General features: G+C 39.2%; 1 protein-coding gene across 1 annotated transcript in view; it reads right to left on the bottom strand.

Moving 5' to 3' along the window:
• LOC126251851 (ecto-NOX disulfide-thiol exchanger 2) overlaps positions 1-23463 on the bottom strand; it is a 229078-nt gene that overhangs the window by 29636 nt on the left and 175979 nt on the right. Inside the window, exons 10-11 of the mRNA XM_049952526.1 lie at positions 17731-17871; positions 17405-17642 (exon numbers count right to left, since the gene is read on the bottom strand). Coding sequence (XP_049808483.1) covers positions 17405-17642; positions 17731-17871 — 379 coding nt within the window. The remainder of the gene's footprint in view (positions 1-17404; positions 17643-17730; positions 17872-23463) is intronic.

Genomic DNA, 23463 nt, shown 5'->3' with positions numbered 1-23463 from the left:
CTAGTTTGAAGAACACTGTTCTAACATGAGTGAATTTCTACATTCAGGAAATATCAAGAACTGACATGTGATGAAGTGTGACTATTCAACTGTCACATGACATTTGCATTCAACGGGGAAGGTTCAAATGCTGGGTGTAGGAGTACTGCAGGCTCTAATCCACAGCAACGATAGCTAAAGGGGTAAATATTACAGCATATTTGTTTGAAAGTCATCAGTTTGCTCACTGAGCATTCCTATGCAATAATGTTACTAGTTAAGAGTTATGATTGTTTATGTTAACTTCTGTAGAAGAAATTAGTGGTTGAACCCTAACTAAAGACATATACTTCAGCAATGGGCAGTGTGAAAATAATATTTTGCATATGGCTCGAAAAGACTATTATGTACTATGAACTCCTCCCAAGGGATGTGTCCATCTTAAACTGGTCTTTCTTGCCAACAACTGAGACGCCTTTCAGCCACAGTGTAAGAAAAATGACCAAGAAAACTGCATCACATATTGCTACTACACTGTTATTCACACTGCTGATTTCAAGAACAAAATTATACAGGAGGTTGTTTGGGAAGTCATGCCACACACACTTATTATTCTGTTCTTAAGATATAAAATGTTTACCTTTCCCACTCCTTATCAAACAACTGCCACGAAAATTCATTTCTGGATGAAACTGCAGTCCAGATCTGGTTTGACAACACCTTAAACTCAGAACCAGTAAACTTCTACAGGTATGGAATTGGTAAACTATCTGAGCATTGTCAGACAGCGCAAGAATCTTTTGTTGACGATTCCTCTCTGATGTTTGCTGTTGAGTCCAATAAACTGATGGAAAATGCTATTAAAATATGAAGTGTACTAATACAAATGAAATACAGTTTAAGACGATAACCTTCCAATGAAAGTCTATTTTAATAAAATATAAATTACCTCTGACACGAGTATCCTTATATCGGCATGAATTCACAAGACATTGCTCACTTTGGACTTCGAAAAGGTGTATGTTTACTTGATGTCTTTTGTCATACTTAAGTAGTATGGGAATGTGGCATTTCGTAGATAACACTGGGTATTCACAAAAACTAAACATTCTGTCAGCAGAAGCAGTAAAGGTACTGTCAATCGTGTGTTGCATGTTTTTACAGGCCACCTGGTTCTGCTGTGACAGTTCTAGAGCCAATCAAAGAATGGTCAGTAGCATGTGAATACACAAATCATGCATTACTAGTTGGAGGTGACTTCAACCTACTGAGCGTAGACAGTGGTGTCTATGGATTCATTGCAGGGGTACAGACAGACAGTCATACGAAGTACTTTTGAACCTCGTAGCTACAAATAGGCCAGACCTTATCGACAACGGTAGTATAGAAATGGGGATAAGTGACCATGATGTCATGTAGCAACTATGGTTATGAAAGTTAATAAATCAGTTCAGAAGGCTAGGAGAGTGTTTCTGCTAGAGAGAGCAGACAAGCAGTTGGAAGCATCTCACTTAGACAGTGAACTGACACCACTTAGTTCCAGTAAGATGGATGTAGAGGAATTATGGGCAAAGTTTAAGCAGATTGGAAATCGTAACCTGTAGAATTATGTGCCTAACAACAAGGGGATTAAGGACAGTAAAGACTACCATGGCATATGAGATTTGGAAAATGCTGAGGAAGCAGAGGCCATTGCATTCTTGATTCAAAAGAGAATGTGCAAATGATGACAAGCAAAGGTTCGTAGAGATTCGTGCATCTGTGAAAAGATACAACTACTACCACCGTCATACCTTAGCCAAAGATCTGGAAGAGAACCCGAGAAAATTCTGGTCCTATGTAAAATTGCTGAGTGGGTCTAAGGTTTCCATCCAGTTACTTGTTGACCAGTCTGGTGTGACAGTTGAAGATAGTAAAACAAAAGCTGATGTTTCAAATTTCACATTCAAGAAATTGTACAGGAGAATCATACAGCCGGCCGGGGTGGCCGAGCGATTCTAAGCGTTACAGTCTGGAACCGCGCGACCGCTACGGTCGCAGGTTCGAATCCTGCCTCAGGCATGGATGTGTGTGATGTCCTTAGGTGGAATCCCAATTCAGTTTTTCAAGGAGGACTCTACATCACTGGCCCCTTACTTAGCTCGCATTTATTGCGAATCTTTCACCCAGCGCTAAGTCGAAGGTGACCAGGAAAAAGCACAGGTGACTCCTGTGTATAAGAAGGACAAAGGAATGGACCCTTAAAATTACAGTCCAATATCCCTAACATCAGTTTGCTGCAGAATCCTTGAACATACTCGCAGTTTGATTATAATACATTTTATTGAGACTAAGAACATTATGTCCACAAATCAGCATGGTTTTAGAAAGCATTGCTGCATTGCTCATGCAAAACTCAGCTTGCCCTTTTGTCACATGATATACTGTGAGCTATAAATGAAAGGCATCAGGCAGATTACATATTTCTAGATTTCTGGAAAGCATTTGACATGTTGTGCCATTATAGGCTGTTAAAGAAGTCTCCACATACATAAATTATTTGGCAGACAGGATGAGCAACAATTTGCAGTTGTCTGCTTATGATGCAGTGGTGTATGGTAAGGTATCGAAGTTGAGTGACTATAGAAGGATGCAAGATGACTTAAACAAAATTTCTAGTTGGTGTGATCAACGGCAACTAGCTCTAAATGTAGAAAATTGTAAGTTAATGCCGATGAGTAGGAAAAACACACCAATAATGTTCGGATACAACATTATTAGTGTCTTGCTTGACACAGTCAGGTCATTTAAATATCTGGACATAATGTTGCAAAGTGATACGAAATGGAACAAACACATAAGGATTGTGGTAGGAAAAGTGAATAGTCGACTTTGGCTCATTGGGAGAGTTCTAGGAAAGTGTGCTTCATCTGTGAAGGATGCAGCACATAGGATGCTAGTGCAACCTGTTCTTGAGTACTGCGTGAGTGTTTGGGATCTGGACTAGGTCGGATTAATGGAAGATGCTTCGGGAATTCAAATGGGAAGCCCTGGATGGAAGGCAATGTTCTTTCTGAGGCACACTATTGAGAAAATTTAGGAAACTGGCATTTGAAGCTGACTGTAGAATGATTGTTACCTCCAACATACATTGCACATAAGGACCACAAAGTTAAGATACGAAAAATTAGGGCTCATACAGACAGTATTTCTCCCTCATTTTATCTGCAAGTGGGACAGGAACGTAAAAGACTAGTAGTGGTGGTATGGGGTATCCTCCGCCACTTGCCTTACGGTGGACTGCAGAGTATCAATGTAGATTATTATTTTTTATTCTTTATTCTGTCTACCTAGCCTTCCAAATATAAGAACAGTTATAAAGTTAGGACAAGACAAGTTAGTGCTTTCAAATATCTGAGAAGCATAATTCCGGACAACATAAGATGTAGTAAGGAGGTGAAAACATGTATAGCAATTGCCAAGGAGGCATTTCATAATAATAAGAGGAGGCATCTCTGTGGGTGCATGGGCAGGGACCGGAGGAAGAGACTGGCGGACTGCTTTATATGGAGCATGGTATTATTCGGAGCTGACACACTGACAATGAGGAAAGAGGAAGAAAGATGAATAGAGAGGAAAGAGGAAGAAAGATGAATAGAAGCATTTGATATGTGGATTTGGAGGAGAATGGAATGGATGAAATGGATAAACAAAGTGAGAAATGAGAAGGTGTTGAGAAGAGTGGGGAAAGAGAGAGAAACTTTAAAGGTAATCAGGATGAGGAAACACAACTGGCTTGGACACTGGATCAGAAGTGATTGTTTACTGATGGGTGCTACGGAAGGGATGATGAATGACAGAAGAAGAGAACGCAGAAAATATCAGATGGTGGGTAGTATAAGGATAGGAAACCTTTATGAGAAAATGAAGAGAGTGGCAAATGACAGGACTACATGGAGACCTAAATGTGAAGACCTGCCCTAGGGCAGAACACTGATGATGATGATGATGATGATGATGATGATGATTATGATTATGATCTTCCATTTGAAATTCTACCTAGAGAAAACCCAACCAACCTGAGCACTTCCCTGGACTCAACCTTTCTCCCCTCCATGGACCATTTAGCACCCACGCAGAATGGTTGAATTTCGATGAAGCAACTGTTTGGGCACATACAACAGCATCATATCAAGCACCATCAGTCATACTCATGATTTTACTAGTGATAAGCACTGTCCAATACTATCTCAGGTGTAGAGTCGCGAACATCCAACCCCTACCAACTTTCTACCTGCAGTTTTATATTAAAAACAAACAATATAGAATTAGCTAGTTCCACGTAGAGCAGCAGGGAGAATTTGGGGTGACCAAATTCTTTGAAGAAGGGTGGACTGTAATGAAAGAGGCCTAGGTAAGGGAGTTCGATGCCACATGGACCACTTGCGGCAATATGCTGGCACAGCATTGCAGCAAGTCACTCACTGAGGCCCACTGGCCAGTTAACGCCCTACTGATTACTGAAACAATAAACATTTTATCATGCAGATTACTTGACATCTGTGGTGGCCACATCACAACAAACCTGCTTTTGTCTGTAAAAATACTAGCCATCCTGGCAGGCTGGACATCAATCAAAGAGGTGAACCATCGAGTCTTCAACTGACACACAGTCTGCCTGTGCTGAGAGGTAGCCAGTGCTCTGTCATCATCCTGACTGAACTACTTGGTGCGTGTGTGTGTGTGTGGGGGGGGGGGGGGCCTCACTTCCGGCCGCAGCTGGGAGTGGGTCTGGCTGCTACCTGATGAACTGAGGATCAAACTGAGGCCCACTTAACCACCAAGCAACTGGGGTACTCTCAGGTGCCAGTAACCACCAGAAGCCATTTGTTCAGGGTTTGCTGCTTGGATATCTACGCCGTCCACATGCCATGGCTGAGTGGTTCTTAGCTGTCTCACACTCAGCAGGCTGTGTCACCATGCTGCATCAGCCATGATGCAGCTTGGTCACTGGCTGTGACTGTCTATAGTGCAAGAATGGGCTATGGCCCATGTCCTACTACAGGGTCCATCAGAATGAATAGAAGAATACAGAAAGAACAGAACTTTGAAACAAACCGATGAATTTATTGAAACACACACTGAAAACAAACAAGGTATATGCCATTACATACTATATACTCCCTTTACTTATTTTTAAACACAACACCATCACCTTACATGCAACTCTCCAGGTGGTGAACAAAAGCTTCCATCATCTGCAGTTGTTTCTCAAGCAGTTGACAAGGGTTATCTTGGTTAAGTGTTGCACATTACCAGTAATTCTGTTTGTTTACACCACCATCTACGTGACGCCTTCAGTATATTTTTTCACATCTGATGATAACCTGCTAAAAGTTTCAGGAAGTGCACCTAATAGTTTGTTGGCAACATTATCTTGTTTGTTTCGTTTCTATACGATCTGCAATTTGTATGTGTTGAAACTGAGATTATCACAGACTATGCACCCCACGGAATGATCTGACATTATTAGTGCCAAGGCACATCCGACAGCAAACTAGTGAGGACTTGGGATGAGTCTTCGCTGTATCTTCTCCACTAGTTCTGCGATCCACTGTCTTTTGTCACCTTGGTCTTTTCTTCTTTGCACAAGGTGCAGTGTTCCACTCATTGTACAATTGTCCAATGATGAAAGACTCTCTGAAGAGTGATGGGTGTATTTTTTTAAATACACCTCAAAGGCAAATGCTTCATGCTCTGAGTTCCACAATGCCATAATTACAATTGACAGTCCTTCCTCAATGCAGCACGAGCATACTTATTTCGCGTAGGTGCAACAGCATGCTGTACTATGCGAGTCACATCATACTATTTGTTCTGCTGCACTTGCACAACACTGTGCTGCCATGTGTCCCATGGCTTGAGATCCATCTTTTAGCCAGCACCAGATGTGGGTTTGAGCTTGTAATAAATTAATAAAGGGTTTCTGCTACCACTGAGCAGCTTCTGACCCAACCTGAGCCACCATCCTACACTTGTACAACCTCTACAATCAGCTACAAATTTATCCCACGAGTCTTTATGTGCTGCCTGTACTGCACCATTTCCCCCCTTCTGAAATTATTTTGTTTGTGTAAAGAGTTATTTACTAGCACTGTCCTGCAAGTATTCTCTTTAGCAAATATGTTCTGGTTCTTCACTGATGACTTTTAAATGGTAGTGATAGCACAATAAACAATTTCTTTCAGATAAACAAAGTTTTTCTCGGTTCTTCTGATATCACTAAATTGAAGAATTTAACTGATAAACTGTTTTGTTACAAATGTTTTCTTTCCATTCCTTCACATGAAGTAAAATTTGAAAATGACTTCTGTAGGTCTTCCTGGAATGACATTTATTTTCCACATTTTAAAACGACAATTTTAATACACAAATCACAGAGCCAATCAGATCAGTATTTCACAACATCAAGCAGTCCTGCATAGGGGGCACACATTTGTGCCTACCAGCATCTGTAGCAGTTTACTAACAATTATATTTGTAAATCTTCAGGATTAACATCACAGGAAAAGAAAGATTTGTCATCTCTGCTACGGCCCATATTTGCTTTTCAAGGTTGATATGTCAAATATTTATGTAAATGAAATTTGATAGTGTATCGAATCTCACCTTTTTGTCAAAGAAATATGATCAAATCCAGGGCCTCACCATAGATCTGATCATAAAAGTCATTCGTCTTCTGTTCAGTGCAATGTGAAATGTGAATGCTTGGAACACTGGCATCGTACAGCTATTTGAAGTCTGTAGTGTGTTTGTATCACGGCTGGAAAGTTTGGTTGTTGTGTTTCTTTGACTCTTTTTAGTAACATTGCTTTGACTGGGGTGAGGGTGAGCAAGGGCACAGTGCATGCTATTAATCATGTGCTGAGAGGGTGGTGGGATATGCTGCAGGTGACTTCAAATCCACAGCTACAGCTATTCACCTCTAAATCTAGAAACATTCAGCTTTTCAGCAAGGCAGAATAGAGGAGAAGGGCACACTCTAAAATAAAACAAAAATCTTAGCTCTCAATTCTGCGTTGTCTGATTTTGAATTCTGGATGCCACAAGTAAGAAAGTGCTTTATCTGTTTAGTACATTTTAGAAATTTTGTAACTGTTGGAATACTAATTTTATTAATTAAATTATTCAAAAATAAAAATACTTCTTAATGCCCATATAGTATGCTGAACACCTGTTTACATTCCGATATTTCTCCTTCAGTGCATTATAAATTGCTTCAAGGAATTATTTTGGTTAATACACACTTGTATTCAAGTGCTGTATTGTTAGCTAGAGTAGCTCTCTCTCTCTCTCTCTCTCTCTCTCTCTCTCTCTCTCTCTCTCTCTCTCTCCCAGGTAGTAAAAAATGGCAGTATTATGGTGAGCCTGTCTTCTGCAAATATAGCTATATAGCTTTTCTCAAGTGAGTATTCTGCTTTGGAATATGAGAAGCTACTTTACTGAGCAAGCACTGAAACGCGCTCTCATCCATTAGTAAGTAATTTATATATAATTGATATCCACCATTTGCAGCTCTCGTAACAAATTTTGCTGAATGCTTTTACTATCTCAACGTAAAAACCCATGGCTTCAGCCAAGTATGTTCACCTTTTTCTCCGCCACTTCTCTTTCAAATACAATTGTGGTACAAGCAGCTGCAGCTCATAACATCATGTTGTTGTTGTCCACCATCTTTAACTCTGATGAAAAAATATGATGACAGTGTAATACCCCTTTTTAGTGCCACGTAAAAGATCTTTGTCAAAGAAATTTGATAGTGTAATACCAGCCTAAGCAAGCACATTAGCATTTTTTTTGCTGAGCCAGGAGTTCTTATAGATACTGTTTGAAATTTTGTTCATGGCTGGAGCAACAACTGTAGAATGACATCTTCTAGTAGAAATAGTAAACAGCCAATCAGTTGCAAATTGGAGGTCTATTAAAACCAGTATACCATGGTTTCAACATTTATAGAAGTCTTCTTTAAAAGGAAGTATTGACAACTGGATTACATGTTGTGGCAAGGATGCATTAAAATATAGTAGAAAGTAGACAATCATATATAAAATTTCCCCTTCATAGTAACCATGTTGCGTATGTTTTAATTTGCTATAGAGGTGAAATTTTATGTTTGACTGAAGCCTTTTGGCTATATTGTAATGTACCTCTGCCACAACATGTAATCCAGTTGTCAGTATTTCCTTCTGATGAAGATATTTTTATAAATGTAGAAACCATGATAAAGTGGTTTAATAAACCTTCCAATCTGCAAATGACTGCCTGTTTATTTTTTCAGAAGGATTTTTTTGTTTGTTAAAGATATTACCTCATACACCATCTTTTATAAAACCATACTCAATTCCAGTGGCAGCAAAAAGCTCAGTATGTCATGAGATTAACAGAAAGATTAACAAAATATTAATATGGAATGCTTCTGAACCCTCTGATAGTTTACAATAACCCTTTAGTTGTAGTTAAGAAATCTGATGTATCAGTATGACTTGTACTTGACATAAGAACAGTGAACAGAGTAACTGAACCTGAATGAGACAGACACTCTGTCAATGAGGAATTATTAACTAGATTTATGGGAATGAAATACGTAATTACTATAAACGTAAAGGTAGTTACTGGCAAATACTGCTATATGTGGAGTCGTAAAAATACATTGCTTTTCATTTTGATGGTAGATCTTACCAATTCAAAGTTTTACCTTCTGTTTTTATTGGAGCATTGGATAATGCTATAGAAGGCGCCTTGAGGGACAAGATCATAATCTATGTAGATTATATGGGAACAGTATCTAAAATTGGTCAGAACATACTCAGATCCTAGAAGAGCTATTTTCAATATTACATTCCATAATAAGCAAGCTCTCAAGGTCACGGTTTGGTACAGGTGAGGTAAAATTTCTTGGGCATATTATAAATACAGCAGAGATTAGATGCAATTAGCCAGTATCCAGAACCATCAAATAAGAGAAAACTTACATAATATTTAGCTCTGTTTGGATTTTATAGAAAATTTATATGCAACTATGTACTAAATGCACCATACTTGATGGCATTACTCAAACATTACACACCTTGGAAATGTACACAGGACTGTAAATCAGAATTCAATTTAATAAGGGAGAGTTTAGCATGAATACCACTTCCAGCCCCTCCAGATTTTAATTTACCATCCTAGTTAGCACTGGAAGCAACAGATTATGGCCTAGGATGCCTTATTTATCAAGAGAAATACACGGATTTAGGCATTTAGCATTACCTAATAGCTTTTGCAAGTAGAATTTTAACCAAACACGAGAGGAATTATGGTATCACCAAAAAGGAAGCATTATCTGTGGTGTGGTCTATCTCTAAATTTCATTACCCTTCAACTAGACATAAAACAATAGTATGTAAAATTAGAATCTTACATAACAGGCTTACAAGGTAGGGCTTCTTCCTTCAAGAATTTGATTTCACATTGCAGAATGTCCAAGGCGTAGACAATTTGGTACCAGGTGCTTTAACCCAACTACCATGAGGATTGCTATCCAATCAGAATATACAACAAGGATATTTTTAGAATTTATTCTGAAAGGTAAACATGTATGAAAAGGACATTAAATCCCTTTGTCTTCATTTAGGCTTAGCACATCAGAATTGTATGTTAAACAGATGCACATGAAATATTAAGCAAAACCCAAATGAAGATAATGTAAACTGGGAAGTATACAAGAGCCTACCATTTCACAAGAATAACAAAACAAATAGACGGTTACTGTGCATTTCAAATGAATATATTACATTATCAACTTGGTATTTACATCTGGGTTACAAGCCTTTTGGACCAAAGAAATTAATCCTACATATGAGAAAGTGCTACTATTTTAGAAATTTGTCATGGCATGCTAAGAAAATACCACAATCTTGTGAAGTTTGCCAAAAGGTAAAAATACAGACAACAAAGATGAACATCTTACTGTAGTCCATTATTCATGATGCTTTATGGGATTTGGTGGTCATGGACGTTTTTGGTCCCCTGCCTAGAGGAAGGGAAGGTTTGGTGTACATTTTTCTCGCCTTAAAATGTTTGTCTACGGTACTGACAATGTACCCTTTGAAACAAGCAACAACACTTAGTATAATTTCCAAACTAAGAGATGATAACATAGGTAAGCCCAAGAATTTATTACCAGACAATGGTAATTGCCAAAAGGTAAAAATACAGACAACAAAGATGAACATCTTACTGGTTTCAGGAACTTATGCCTCGGGAAAGTGTGCACTACGTATTGATAGATTATGTAGACCACCTGTGCCAACAAACATTCTAAGCAGTTAGATTTGGTAAAAGACTTTGAGCAGGTGATGAATGAATTGTCACACTCTGCAATGGAGATTTCACCAAAAGAACTAATAGGGAAGTAAATTGAAGGGGAATCCATATTTGAACAGAATGAATGGCCAACACGGGGTAAGGATGATGTGTCCAAGCTGGGAGTAAATATTAGAAAAGCACAGATTAAGGAAGGAGAGAGGAGGAGAAGAAAGAGATGGGAAAAGGGAGTTCCAGTATCATACAAGGTTAGTGATTTTGTATGGGTTAAGAATCACAAGAGAAATGTGAAAAATGATAAACTAATAAGTAATATATGAAGGACCTTTTGGGATTACTAGATAGACTCATTCAAAAATGGAAGTATTAGCTGACCTGGCAACAGAAAGGGAGAAAGCCAAGTATAGGAAACAACACTTACAGCCTTCTGCCAGAAATCAGCCCTCATAAATTCAAGGATAATGGAATGTAGTCGAATTAAGTCAGGTGATGCTGAGGGAATTAGATTAGGAAATGATGCACTTAAAGTACTAAAGGAGTTTTGCTATTTGGGTCACCAGTTTAGTATTGGAGGGCAGAGTGGAGGGTAAAAATCGTAGAGGGAGACCAAGAGATGAATACACTAAGCAGATTCAGAAGGATGTAGGTTGCAGTAGGTATTGGGAGATGAAGAAGCTTGCACAGGATAAAGTAGCGTGGAGAGCTGCAACAAACCAGTCTCAGGACTGAAGACCACAACAGCAACAACAAATTCACATTATCAAAATTTAAAGTAAAGGAAAGTCCAAAAGGACATCAAAAACGGTCCAGGGATCAAGAGGAGGATGTAAGCATAACTGGTGATTGTGCTGTTTATTAGTATCAATAAAGATGACCTTGAATCCCATGACTAAAGAATTTAAAATTAAAATCACTGATCCGCCAAAAGCCAAGAAGTGATTCTTCTTGGTGTTTTAGCTCTTTGGGCTGCTCTGGGACAATCACAATGACCTCAAGCAATTTCAACAGCCGCATACAGCTTGACTGTGCTTGTGTAACACAGTGCTGCACGACGTAGCACAGCTCCCGAGAAGCCTCAAATACATGATTTATGAAGCCTAATTTATAATGAAAATATATAAACATGTATGCAAGTGGAAGACTTTGAATGTTTGGCTGATGGAAGTGGGATTTCAGAAGCTTTTGTATTGGATGATGATGGATAAGGTGTTAGGGTGCTAGATTTTGAATCTAGAGATCTGTGAGCCTGAGCTGAGGGGTATCAGGTGGCAGAGTGAGTTAAAAGTTTCATATTAGTGAAGCTGTAGTAGAGCTGTATGATACGATACTACAAGCACTGGGGAAACTTAGTGAGGACATTTTGGGTATAAGCCCACAAAATATGAGAGTAGAAGGTGAATCTGAAAATAATTATGGGAGTACCAACTCGGTCTGGCCCATACTGTTGAGTTCAGTGATGAGTATGATTGTTAATCAAGTGAGGAAAGATGTCTCCCCTTCTCGTTTAGCACTGGATAGTAAGAAGGGTATTCGTACAGACAATCCTGGGTCTTGTAGTTTGAAGAGAGCATAAGATTAATGGTATCATACCAACCATTCACTATAAATGCTATGTTTGTTATTATGTTAGCAAGTTCCTGAGGGTGATCCTAACTTTTTGTATGAAATGATATGGCAAATGATGAAAATCTAAAGCACTACTATTATTATTATTGTTATTGTTCTTTCTTTTCTCAGACGTTATGTCTGGTCCAAAAAGGGAAAGTGATGCAGACTTTGATCAAGCGTGACTTCCTTTTAACTGTACAGTATATGTTACATTGCATTTAGGAACTTTCGGGTAATTGAACAAGTATCAATAATTACAGATTTCTGTAGTATAAATAAGTTTGGATGTAGCTGTATTGTGTTGATATACTGGTGGATATTGTGTGGTATGACTCCTGTAGTTGATAGTATAATCGGTATAATGTCAACTTCATCCTGATGCCACATGTCCTTGACTTCCTCAGCCAGTTGGATGTATTTTTCAATTTTTTCTCCTGTTTCCTTCTGTATATTTGTTGTATTAGATATGGATATTTCGATTAGTTGTGTTAATTTCTTCTTTTTATTGGTGAGTATGATGTCAGGTTTGTTATGTGGTGGTGTTTTATCTGTTATAATGGTTCAGTCCCAGTATAGTTTGTATTCATCATTCTCCAGTACATTTTGTGGTGCATACTTGTATGTGGGAACGTGTTGTTTTATTAGTTCATGTTGTATGGCTAGTTGTTGATGTATTATTTTTGCTACATTGTCATGTCTTCTGGGGTATTCTGTATTTGCTAGTATCGTACATCCGCTTGTGATGTGATCTACTGTTTCTATTTGTTGTTTGCAAAGTCTGCATTTATATGTTGTGGTATTGGGATCTTTAATAATATGCTTGCTGTAATATCTGGTGTTTATTGTTTGATGCTGTATTGCAATCATGAATCCTTCCATCTCACTGTATATATTGCCTTTTCTTAGCCATGTGTTGGATGCGTCTTGATCGATGTGTGGCTGTGTTAGATGATACGGGTGCTTGCCATGTAGTGTTTTCTTTTTCCAATTTACTTTCTTCGTATCTGTTGATGTTATCTAAAGGGTTGTAGAAGTGGTTATGAAATTGCAGAGGTGTAGCCGATGTATTTATATGAGTGATTGCTTTGTGTATTTTGCTAGTTTCTGCTATTCCTAGAAAGAATTTTCTTAAATTGTCTACCTGTTCATAATGTAGTGGTTATAATAAAGGGAAACATTCCACGTAGGAAAAATATACCTAAAAACATAGATGATGTGACTTACCAAATGAAAGTGCTGGCAGGTCGACAGACACACAAACAAACACAAACATACACACAAAATTCAAGCTTTCGCAACAAACTGTTGCCTCATCAGGAAAGAGGGAAGGAGAGGGAAAGACGAAAGGATGTGGGTTTTAAGGGAGAGTGTAAGGAGTCATTCCAATCCCGGGAGCGGAAAGACTTACCTTAGGGGGAAAAAAGGACGGGTATACACTTGCACACACACACACACACACACATATATACAGACACAAGCAGACTATGTAAGACACACGCATACTATGTAAGTCACATCATCACTGTTTCCAGATATATTTTTTCCCACGTGGAATGTTTCCTTCCATTATATATATATATATATATATATATATATATATATAATAAAGGGAAACACTCCACGTAGGAAAAACATATCCAAAAACATAGATGATGTGACTTACCAAATGAAAGTGCTGGCAGGTCGACAGACACACAAACAAACACAAACATACACACAAAATTCAAGCTTTCGCAACAAACTGTTGCCTCATCAGGAAAGAGGGAAGGAGAGGGAAAGACGAAAGGATGTGGGTTTTAAGGGAGAGGGTAAGGAGTCATTCCAATCCCGGGAGCGGAATGACTTACCTTAGGGGGAAAAAAGGACGGGTATACACTCGCACACACACACATATCCATCCACACATATACAGACACAAGCAGACATATTTAAAGACAAAGGGTTTGGGCAGAGATGTCAGTCGAGGCAGAAGTGCAGAGGCAAAGATGTTGTTGAATGACAGGTGAGGTGTGAGTGGCGGCAACTTGAAATTAGCGGAGATTGGGGCCTGGTGGATAACGGGAAGAGAGGATATATTGAAGAGCAAGTTCCCATCTCCGGAGTTCGGATAGGTTGGTGTTAGTGGGAAGTATCCAGATAACCCGGACGGTGTAACACTGTGCCAAGATGTGCTGGCCGTGCACCAAGGCATGTTTAGCCACAGAGTGATCCTCATTACCAACAAACACTGTCTGCCTGTGTCCATTCATGCGAATGGACAGTTTGTTGCTGGTCATTCCCACATAGAATGCGTCACAGTGTAGGCAGGTCAGTTGGTAGATCACGTGGGTGCTTTCACATGTGGCTCTGCCTTTGATCGTGTACACCTTCCGGGTTACAGGACTGGAGTAGGTGGTGGTGGGAGGGTGCATGGGACAGGTTTTACACCGGGGGCGGTTACAAGGGGAGGAGCCAGAGGGTAGGGAAGGTGGTTTGGGGATTTCATAGGGATGAACTAAGAGGTTACAAAGGTTAGGTGGACGGCGGAAAGACACTCTTGGTGGAGTGGGGAGGATTTCATGAAGGATGGATCTCATTTCATGGCAGGATTTGAGGAAGTCGTATCCCTGCTGGAGAGCCACATTCAGAATCTGATCCAGTCCCGGAAAGTATCCTGTCACAAGTGGGGCACTTTTGTGGTTCTTCTGTGGGAGGTTCTGGGTTTGAGAGGATGAGGAAGTGGCTCTGGTTATTTGTTTCTCTACCAGGTCGGGAGGGTAGTTGCGGGATGCGAAAGCTGTTGTCAGGTTGTTGGTGTAATGCTTCAGGGATTCCGGACTGGAGCAGATTCGTTTGCCACGAAGACCTAGGCTGTAGGGAAGGGACCGTTTGATGTGGAATGGGTGGCAGCTGTCGTAATGGAGGTACTGTTGCTTGTTGGTGGGTTTGATGTGGACGGACGTGTGAAGCTGGCCATTGGACAGGTGGAGGTCAACATCAAGGAAAGTGGCATGGGATTTGGAGTAGGACCAGGTGAATCTGATGGAACCAAAGGAGTTGAGGTTGGAGAGGAAATTCTGGAGTTCTTCTTCACTGTGAGTCCAGATCATGAAGATGTCATCAATAAATCTGTACCAAACTTTGGGTTGGCAGGCCTGGGTAACCAAGAAGGCTTCCTCTAAGCGACCCATGAATAGGTTGGCGTACGAAGGGGCCATCCTGGTACCCATGGCTGTTCCCTTTAATTGTTGGTATGTTTAGATATGTTCATAATGTAGGTTTTTTATGTCAATAAATCCTCTTCCTCCTTCCTTTCTGCTTAATGTGAATCTTTCTGTTGCTGAATGTATGTGATGTATTCTATATTTGTGGCATTGTGATCATGTAAGTGTATTGAGTGCTTCTAGGTCTGTGTTACTCCATTTCACTACTCCAAATGAGTAGGTCAATATTGGTATAGCATAGGTATTTATAGCTTTTGTCTTGTTTCTTGCTGTCAATTCTGTTTTCAGTATTTTTGTTAGTCTTTGTCTATATTTTTCTTTTAGTTCTTCTTTAATATTTGTATTATCTATTCCTATTTTATGTCTGTATCCCAGATATTTATAGGCATCTGTTTTTTCCATCGCTTCTATGCAGTCGCTGTGGTTATCCAATATGTAATCATCTTGTTTAGTGTGTTTTCCCTTGACTATGCCATTTTTCTTACATTTGTCTGTTCCAAAAGCCATATTTATATCATTGCCGAATACTTCTGTTATCTTTAGTAATTGGTTGAGTTGTTGATTTGTTGCAGCCAGTAGTTTTAGATCATCCATGTATAGCAAATGTGTGATTTTGTTTGGGTATGTTCCAGTAATATTGTATCCATAATTTGTATTATTTCGCATGTTGGATAGTGGGTTCAGAGCAAGGCAGAACCAGAAAGGACTTAATGAGTCTCCTTGGTATATTCCACGCTTAATCTGTGTTGGCTGTGATGTGATATTATTTGAATTTGTTTCGATATTAAGTGTGGTTTTCCAATTTTTCATTACTATGTTTAGGAACTGTATCAATTTAGGATCTACTTTGTATATTTCCAATATTTGTAGTAACCATGAGTGGGGTACACTATCAAAAGCTTTTTGGTAATCAATGTATGCGTTGTGTAGCGACCTTTGTTTAGTTTTAGCTTGATATGTCACCTCTGCATCTATTATCAGTTGCTCTTTACATCCTCGTGCTCCTTTGCAACAGCCTTTTTGTTCTTCATTTATAATTTTGTTCTGTGTTGTATGTGTCATTAATTTCTGTGTAATTACTGAAGTTAATATTTTGTATATTGTTGGTAGGCATGTTATGGGGCGATACTTAGCTGGGTTTGCTGTGTCTGCTTGATCTTTAGGTTTCAGATAAGTTATTCCATGTGTAAGTGTATCAGGGAATGTGTATGGGTCTGCCATGTAACTGTTAAATAATTTAGTTAGATGTGAATGTGTTGGGTGAACTTCTTTAGCCAGAAATTTGCTATTTTATCTTTTCCAGGGGCTTTCCAATTGTGCGTAGAATTAATTGCTCGGGTGACTTCAAGTTGTAATATTATCACTTCAGGCATTTGTGGTATCATCTTGTATGTGTCTGTTTCTGCTTGTATCCACTGTGCATGCCTGTTATGCTGTGCCGGGTTTGACCATATGTTGCTCCAGAAGTGTTCCATGTCTGTTATGTTTGGTGGATTGTCTATTTTAATGTGTGTGTTATCTATTGTCTGGTAAAATTTCTTTTGGTTTGTGTTGAATGTTTGGTTTTGTTTCCTTCTATTTTCACTTTTTTTGTATCTTCTAAGTTGTTTGGCCAATGCCTGAAATTTCTGCTTCTTTTCATCTAATTGCTCTATTGCTTCTTGTTGTGAAATTTTACCTAACCTTAAAATACTCATTTCAAGGAGTTAAAAATGTTTGGTGTCAGTTTCTATAGCTTTTTAGGAGAAGGTAGCTGAAAGTAGAATAAGTATGTTGACACAGGGACATCAATATTTGCCTGAAAAGTGGGAACTAATGTTATTACAAATGTACTAAATGGGTTAATTGGGGTTACTTGGCTTTGTTACTATTCAAATGAGACTTGCTGACTATGCAAAATAGAGAAAGTAATTTACAAACAGTATGCATATGGTGCTTGTAGCGCTTTCAGAAAGTATATTGTTTTCTTAAGACTCATTGTAGAATAAGAAATAACAGATTGTTTTCTTGCACTAAGGGCATTAAAGAAAGTGTCAGTCTGTAAACACGTCAACTAGTTAAGGTTTGTAACTTCATTACACTAAGAATGGAATTGGTTATCACTTGGTTGTCATTGTGGCATTCGACTGAAGGATTTAATAAAACAGAAAATTTAATCAAAATGGCTGAAGTACCACTTGATCACGACCTTTAAAAATAAGAGTGAAGTATCATATAATTAAGTCACTGAAGTAAATTGACTAAAACAAGGAAGAAGATCAACCAACCTATTAACTTGGCTTCTCGGTCTGTGATGCGTGGAGCTAGCTGTGTTGTATCTGCTTTCACGTCTTCAACCACAGAAGTGTCACCACCTTCTGAGACAGCTGTATCTGCATTGCTTTGCTGCTCAGCTGCTGCTGCCTCAAGTTTTGCTTGTACTTCATTTGAGGACTTCAAACGAGCCTGGAGTTCTCTGACTTTAACCTCATCTTCATTCTGTCGGCGCCTTGATTCTATTAATTGCTGGAAACCAGTGAAATTTGAAATGTAAATGAAACTGAAAGTGAAAACGTGTGCACACAAGAATAATTTTTAAATAACTTATTTTTACCTGTTGCATTCCCTGCAAGGTTTGTTGCAACACTTTCAGCTGTTTGTCCTTCTGCTCCAACTCTGTCCTGAGATCAGACCTAACCAGATCCACTTCATTTTTGTATGCTTCCAGCTGACATCTGAGACTGTCATTTTCTTCCTGTGAACACATGCCCAAACTGGAGAGCAAATATGCAGCAGACAAAATTAGAAATATCAATAAATTAAATATGCTGTCACCCATATGTGAAGAAGTTACCTAATGTCCACAAAAACTTCACACACAGAGCTAGACAAAAATGTTTCTGCAGCCAGATTCATGGGTTATCTTATTATACACAATGTTGTGTGGTTTAAAGCAACTACAGCATAATTATACAGTGTTGTTCTTAGCAAAGTTACCACTTTCCTTTGCCTTTGTAACAAAATGTTTTGGGTGCCACTTGCATTAGAAAAAGACTGTTATGAAGGCATATTAAAAAATATTGTTATTGATGAGTATGTAAATGAGAGAAAGGTATGCTGATGTGTTTCCTAATCCCGCCAGAAGCCACTGATGGGACTCCCGAGTCCAGAGTCTCCAACCAATTGACAAACTACCAGTAACAGCGTTCACTCTCTTCACTCTACAGTATATGCAGTGCAGTGAGGTCTATGATTTAGCCGCCGACGTATAGTTTAATATCGAGCCTTAACTACAATGCAACTTGGCATTTTTCACATACACACATCACTGACTGAGTTGAAAAATCGATGTTGTTGTTGTTGTGGTCTTCAGTCCTGAGACTGGTTTGATGCAGCTCTCCACGCTACTCTATCCTGTGCAAGCTTCTTCATCTCCCAGTACCTACTGCAGCCTACATCCTTCTGAATATACTTAGTGTATTCATCTCTTGGTCTCCCTCTACGATTTTTACCCTCCACGCTGCCCTCCAATACTAAATTGGTGATCCCTCGATGTCTCAGAACATGTCCTACTTACCGGTCCCTTCTTCTTGTCAAGTTGTGCAACAAACTCCTCTTCTCCCAATTCTATTCAATACCTCCTCATTAGTTATGTGATCTACCCATCTAATCTTCAGCATTCTTCTGTAGCACCACATTTCGAAAGCTTCTATTGTCTTCTTGTCTAAACTATTTATCGTCCACATTTCACTCCCATACATGGACACTCTCCACACAAATACTTTCAGAAACGACTTCCTGACACTTAAATCTATACTCGATGTTAACAAATTTTTCTTCTTCAGAAACGCTTTCCTTGCCATTGCCAGTCTACATTTTATATCCTCTCTACTTCGACCATCATGAGTTATTTTGCTCCCCAAATAGCAAAACTCCTTTACTACTTTAAGTGCCTCATTTCCTAATCTAATTCCCTCATCATCACCCAACTTAATTCGACTACATTCCATGATCCTCGTTTCGCTTTTGTTGATGTTCATCTTATATCCTCCTTGCAAGACACTATCCATTCCGTTAAACTGCTCTTCCAAGTCCTTTGCTGTTTCTGACAGAATTACAATGTCATCGGCGAACCTCAAAGTTTTTATTTCTTCTCCATGGATTTTAATACCTACTCCGAACTTTTCTTTTGTTTCCTTTATTGCTTGTTCAATATACAGATTGAATAACATTGGGGAGAGGCTACAACCCTGTCTCACTCCCTTCACAACCACTGCTTCCCTTTCATACCCCTAGACTCTTATAATTGCCATCTGGTTTCTGTACAAATTGTAAATAGCCTTTTGCTCCTTGTATTTTACCCCTGCCACCTTCAGAATTTGAAAGAGAGTATTCCAGTTAACGTTGTCAAAAGCTTTCTCTAAGTCTACAAATGCTAGAAACGTAGGTTTGCCTTTTCTTAATCTTTCTTCTAAGATAAGTCGTAAGGTTAGTATTGCCTCACGTGTTCCAACATTTCTACGGAATCCAAACTGATCTTCCCCGAGGTCCGCTTCTACCAGTTTTTCCATTCGTCTGTAAAAAATTCGCATTAGTATTTTGCAGCTATGACTTATTAAACTGATAGTTCGGTAATTTTCACATCTGTCAACACCTGCTTTCTTCGGGATTGGAATTATTATATTCTTCTTGAAGTCTGAGGGTATTTCGCCTGTCTCATACATCTTGCTCACCAGATGGTAGAGTTTTGTCAGGACTGGGTCTCCCAAGGCTGTCAGTAGTTCTAATGGAATGCCGTCCACTCCGGGGGCCTTGTTTCGGCTCAGGTCTTTCAGTGCTATGTCAAACTCTTCACGCAGTATCATATCTCCCATTTCATCTTCATCTACATCCTCTTCCATTTCCATAATATTGTCCTCAAGTACATCGCCCTTGTATAGACCCTCTATATACTCCTTCCACCTTTCTGCCTTCCCTTCTTTGCTTAGAACTGGGTTGCCATCTGAGCTCTTGATATTCATACAAGTGGCTCTCTTCTTTCCAAAGGTCTCTTTAATTTTCCTGTAGGCAGTATCTATCTTACCCCTAGTGAGACAAGCCTCTACATCCTTACATTTGTCCTCTAGCCATCCCTGCTTAGCCATTTTGCACTTCCTGTTGATCTCATTTTTGAGACGTTTGTATTCCTTTTTGCCTGTTTCATTTACTGCATTTTTATATTTTCTCCTTTCACCAATTAAATTCAATATTTCTGCTGTTACCCAAGGGTTTCTACTAGCCCTCATCTTTTTACTTATTTGATCCTCTGCTGCCTTTACTATTTCATCCCTCAAAGCTACCCATTCTTTTTCTACTGTATTTCTTTCCCCCATTCCTGTCAATTGTTCCCGTATGCTCTCCCTGAAACTCTGTACAACCTCTGGTTCTTTTAGTTTATCCAGGTCCCATCTCCGTAAATTCTCACCTTTTTGCAGTTTCTTCAGTTTTAATCTAGAACTTCACTAATTCCCACTGTAACTTTAACCTATCCATTTCCCTTTTTAAATTTTCTAACCTACCTGCCCGATTAAGGGATCTGACATTCCACGCTCCGATCCGTAGAATGCCAGTTTTCTTTCTCCTGATAACGACGTCCTCCTGAGTAGTCCCCGCCCGGAGATCCGAATGGGGGACTATTTTACCTCCGGAATATTTTACCCAAGAGGATGCCATCATCATTTAATCATACAGTAAAGCTGCATGTCCTCGGGAAAAATTACGGCTGTAGTTTCCCCTTGCTTTCAGCCGCTCGCAGTATCAGAACAGCAAGGCCATTTTGGTTAACGCTACAAGGCCAGAACAGTCAATCATCCAGACGTTGCCCCTGCAACTACTGAAAAGGCTGCTGCCCCTCTTCAGGAACCTCACGTTTTTCTGGCCTCTCAACAGATACCCCTCCGTTGTGGTTGCACCTACGGTACGGCTATCTGTATCGTTGAGGCACGCAAGCCTCCCCACCAACGGCAAGGTCCATGGTTCATCGATAAGTGACAGAAAAAAAGGTCCTATGACCGGCTTGAGGCCTAAACCTTGGACTTTTGGATCTGACGTTTGACATCCACTGACCCACTTCTATTTTCATCTCATCAGATAGTAACAAACATGTTTTTCCACACTAATATTCAAACTGGTGAAACTGATGCTGATCATTACTGTAACGTCACAGCTTAATAATTTGACACAGATGTCAGTAAACAGAGAAAAGATGCAATACAGTTCAAGGATGGGGGGGGGGGGGGGGGGGATGATGATGAAAATTATGGTGTATGGCGGTACACTGATATCACATGAGAGGAGAATATTGGTGGAGGGGTGGTGCATTAATGACAAATGCTCCACAATATTTCACCAAACGCATGAAATTCACGCAGATTGTAGGAATGTGTCACAGAGTGAAGCAGACTAGAAGAATATGCCACGTAGAGAGAAGGCCTGTGTGCTGAGCAGCTTGCCTACCAAGAGGAGTCATACAGGTCTTTCAATCCAAGAATAGTTTCTACTGGCAGGCACTTCTAGAAATGCTTTTTTCTGGCTAAATAATACTAGTAGCACACTTTAATTGTAATAAATGCCAAATATAGGCATTACAAAATTTTTGTCACAGGGGATATTAACCCAAAAATAAGAGAACAAAATGTGTTTCCTAAATATGTTAAGATCAACGAATTTCTACTGCTGAAACGAAAAACTGTCTAGGAAGGGAGCATGCCTTGACAATTGGCAATGTGTGTAGACATTAAGTAGAATGTGACACCATCAAATTAGGAATAGCTGACCATTATCACATATGGCTCAAAATTGGAAACCTGCCTACTGAAAATTCCAAGATATTAAGTTCTTATACATAGTTCTCAACAACGGGAACACTGAAAGAATGAGAAATGACTTTAAACTGAGTTGTCCAATATACTAACCAGTGAGAAAGATATTAATGAATACTTCTTCACATCAATTTCTATCTTGAAACATAGACGAGACAGCAACTGCCATCTTGTCTCTAAAATATGCAAAACTGGCAATAGTCATCAACCACAACATACAAAAAATGGTACACACTGTGACACAGTAAAATCAGAATATTTTACTCATGCTGAAGGACATAACTGCTGACAGTTGTGAGAACAAGAAAAACTCTATAAGCTTAAGAAAAACCTTCGTATCTGAAATTAAGGCAGCAAGAATGAAAGTTAATGAGGACTACATTTTAAATTCGAAAAAGACTGTAAAGCAGTCTGGAATGTGGTAAAAAGTGAAATAAACATGGGAAAGGAGGAAATCACTATCCCAATTAACTGTAAGACTCTCAACGAGTATTTTGTGAATCCTGGAACTTTCCTTGAATCACAAAGTGGTGATACATGTGATGTGGCGGCCTTCTTTTTGCAGTCACAGAGTACAACAAATAAGAGGTTCACTTGGTGAAGAATTACTGCTACAGATCTTATCTACTCGATAAACTTGCTGAACAGCTCCAGAACAGAGCTCTGTGCTCACGCTTCGATTTGTATGAAAATGTACGAAAATGACTCGCTGCCCAGTTTGCTTCAAAAGAAATTGCTTCTTTTTGCAGTCACAGAGTACAACAAATAAGAGATTCACTTGGTGAAGAATTACTGCTACAGATCTTATCTACTCGATAAACTTGCTGAACAGCTCCAGAACAGAGGACTGTCATGAGCTCTGTGCTCACGCTTCGATTTGTATGAAAATGTACGAAAATGACTCGCTGCCCAGTTTGCTTCAAAAGAAGAACTGTTTTTCTGGCGTCGCATTCACAACCTCCTGGACAGCTGGGAGAAATGTATAAATAGCAATGGAGATTATTTTGAATAAAATATTGTTTATCAGTTTCAAACAACAGATGTGTAATTATTGCAACCAAATTCCAGTTTCATACTTCTACACCTGGTAAAAGATTCAATTGGAGAAGAATTACTGCTACAGACCTTATCTATTCGGTAAACACGCTGAACAGCTCAAGGAGAGAGGGCTGTCACGAGCTCAACAACAATGTTCTAAAATGTATAATTGTGGAAATTAGAATGCCAGTGCTCTATCATGTTAATAAAATTATTGATGTTAGTACTTTCCATTAATGCTTTAAAATTACAGTTGATGAAGCCAACTGCATGGTAATACTGAAAAGCTAACATGCCTAAATATCTAAAACTGCTGAACACAATGCCTTGTTGGATTTTCATGAGCAGCTCGGTTCACATGCACTACTGGCCGTTAAAATTGCTACACCACGAAGATGACGTGCTACAGACGAAAAATTTAACCGACAGGAAGAAGATGCTGTGATATG

The sequence above is a fragment of the Schistocerca nitens genome, chromosome 4 (genome assembly GCF_023898315.1).
Source record: "Schistocerca nitens isolate TAMUIC-IGC-003100 chromosome 4, iqSchNite1.1, whole genome shotgun sequence".
NCBI classification, from domain to species: domain Eukaryota; kingdom Metazoa; phylum Arthropoda; class Insecta; order Orthoptera; family Acrididae; genus Schistocerca; species Schistocerca nitens.
The sequence above is the reverse complement of the archived record's forward strand: the minus strand, read 5'-3'. Positions and strand labels throughout refer to the sequence as shown.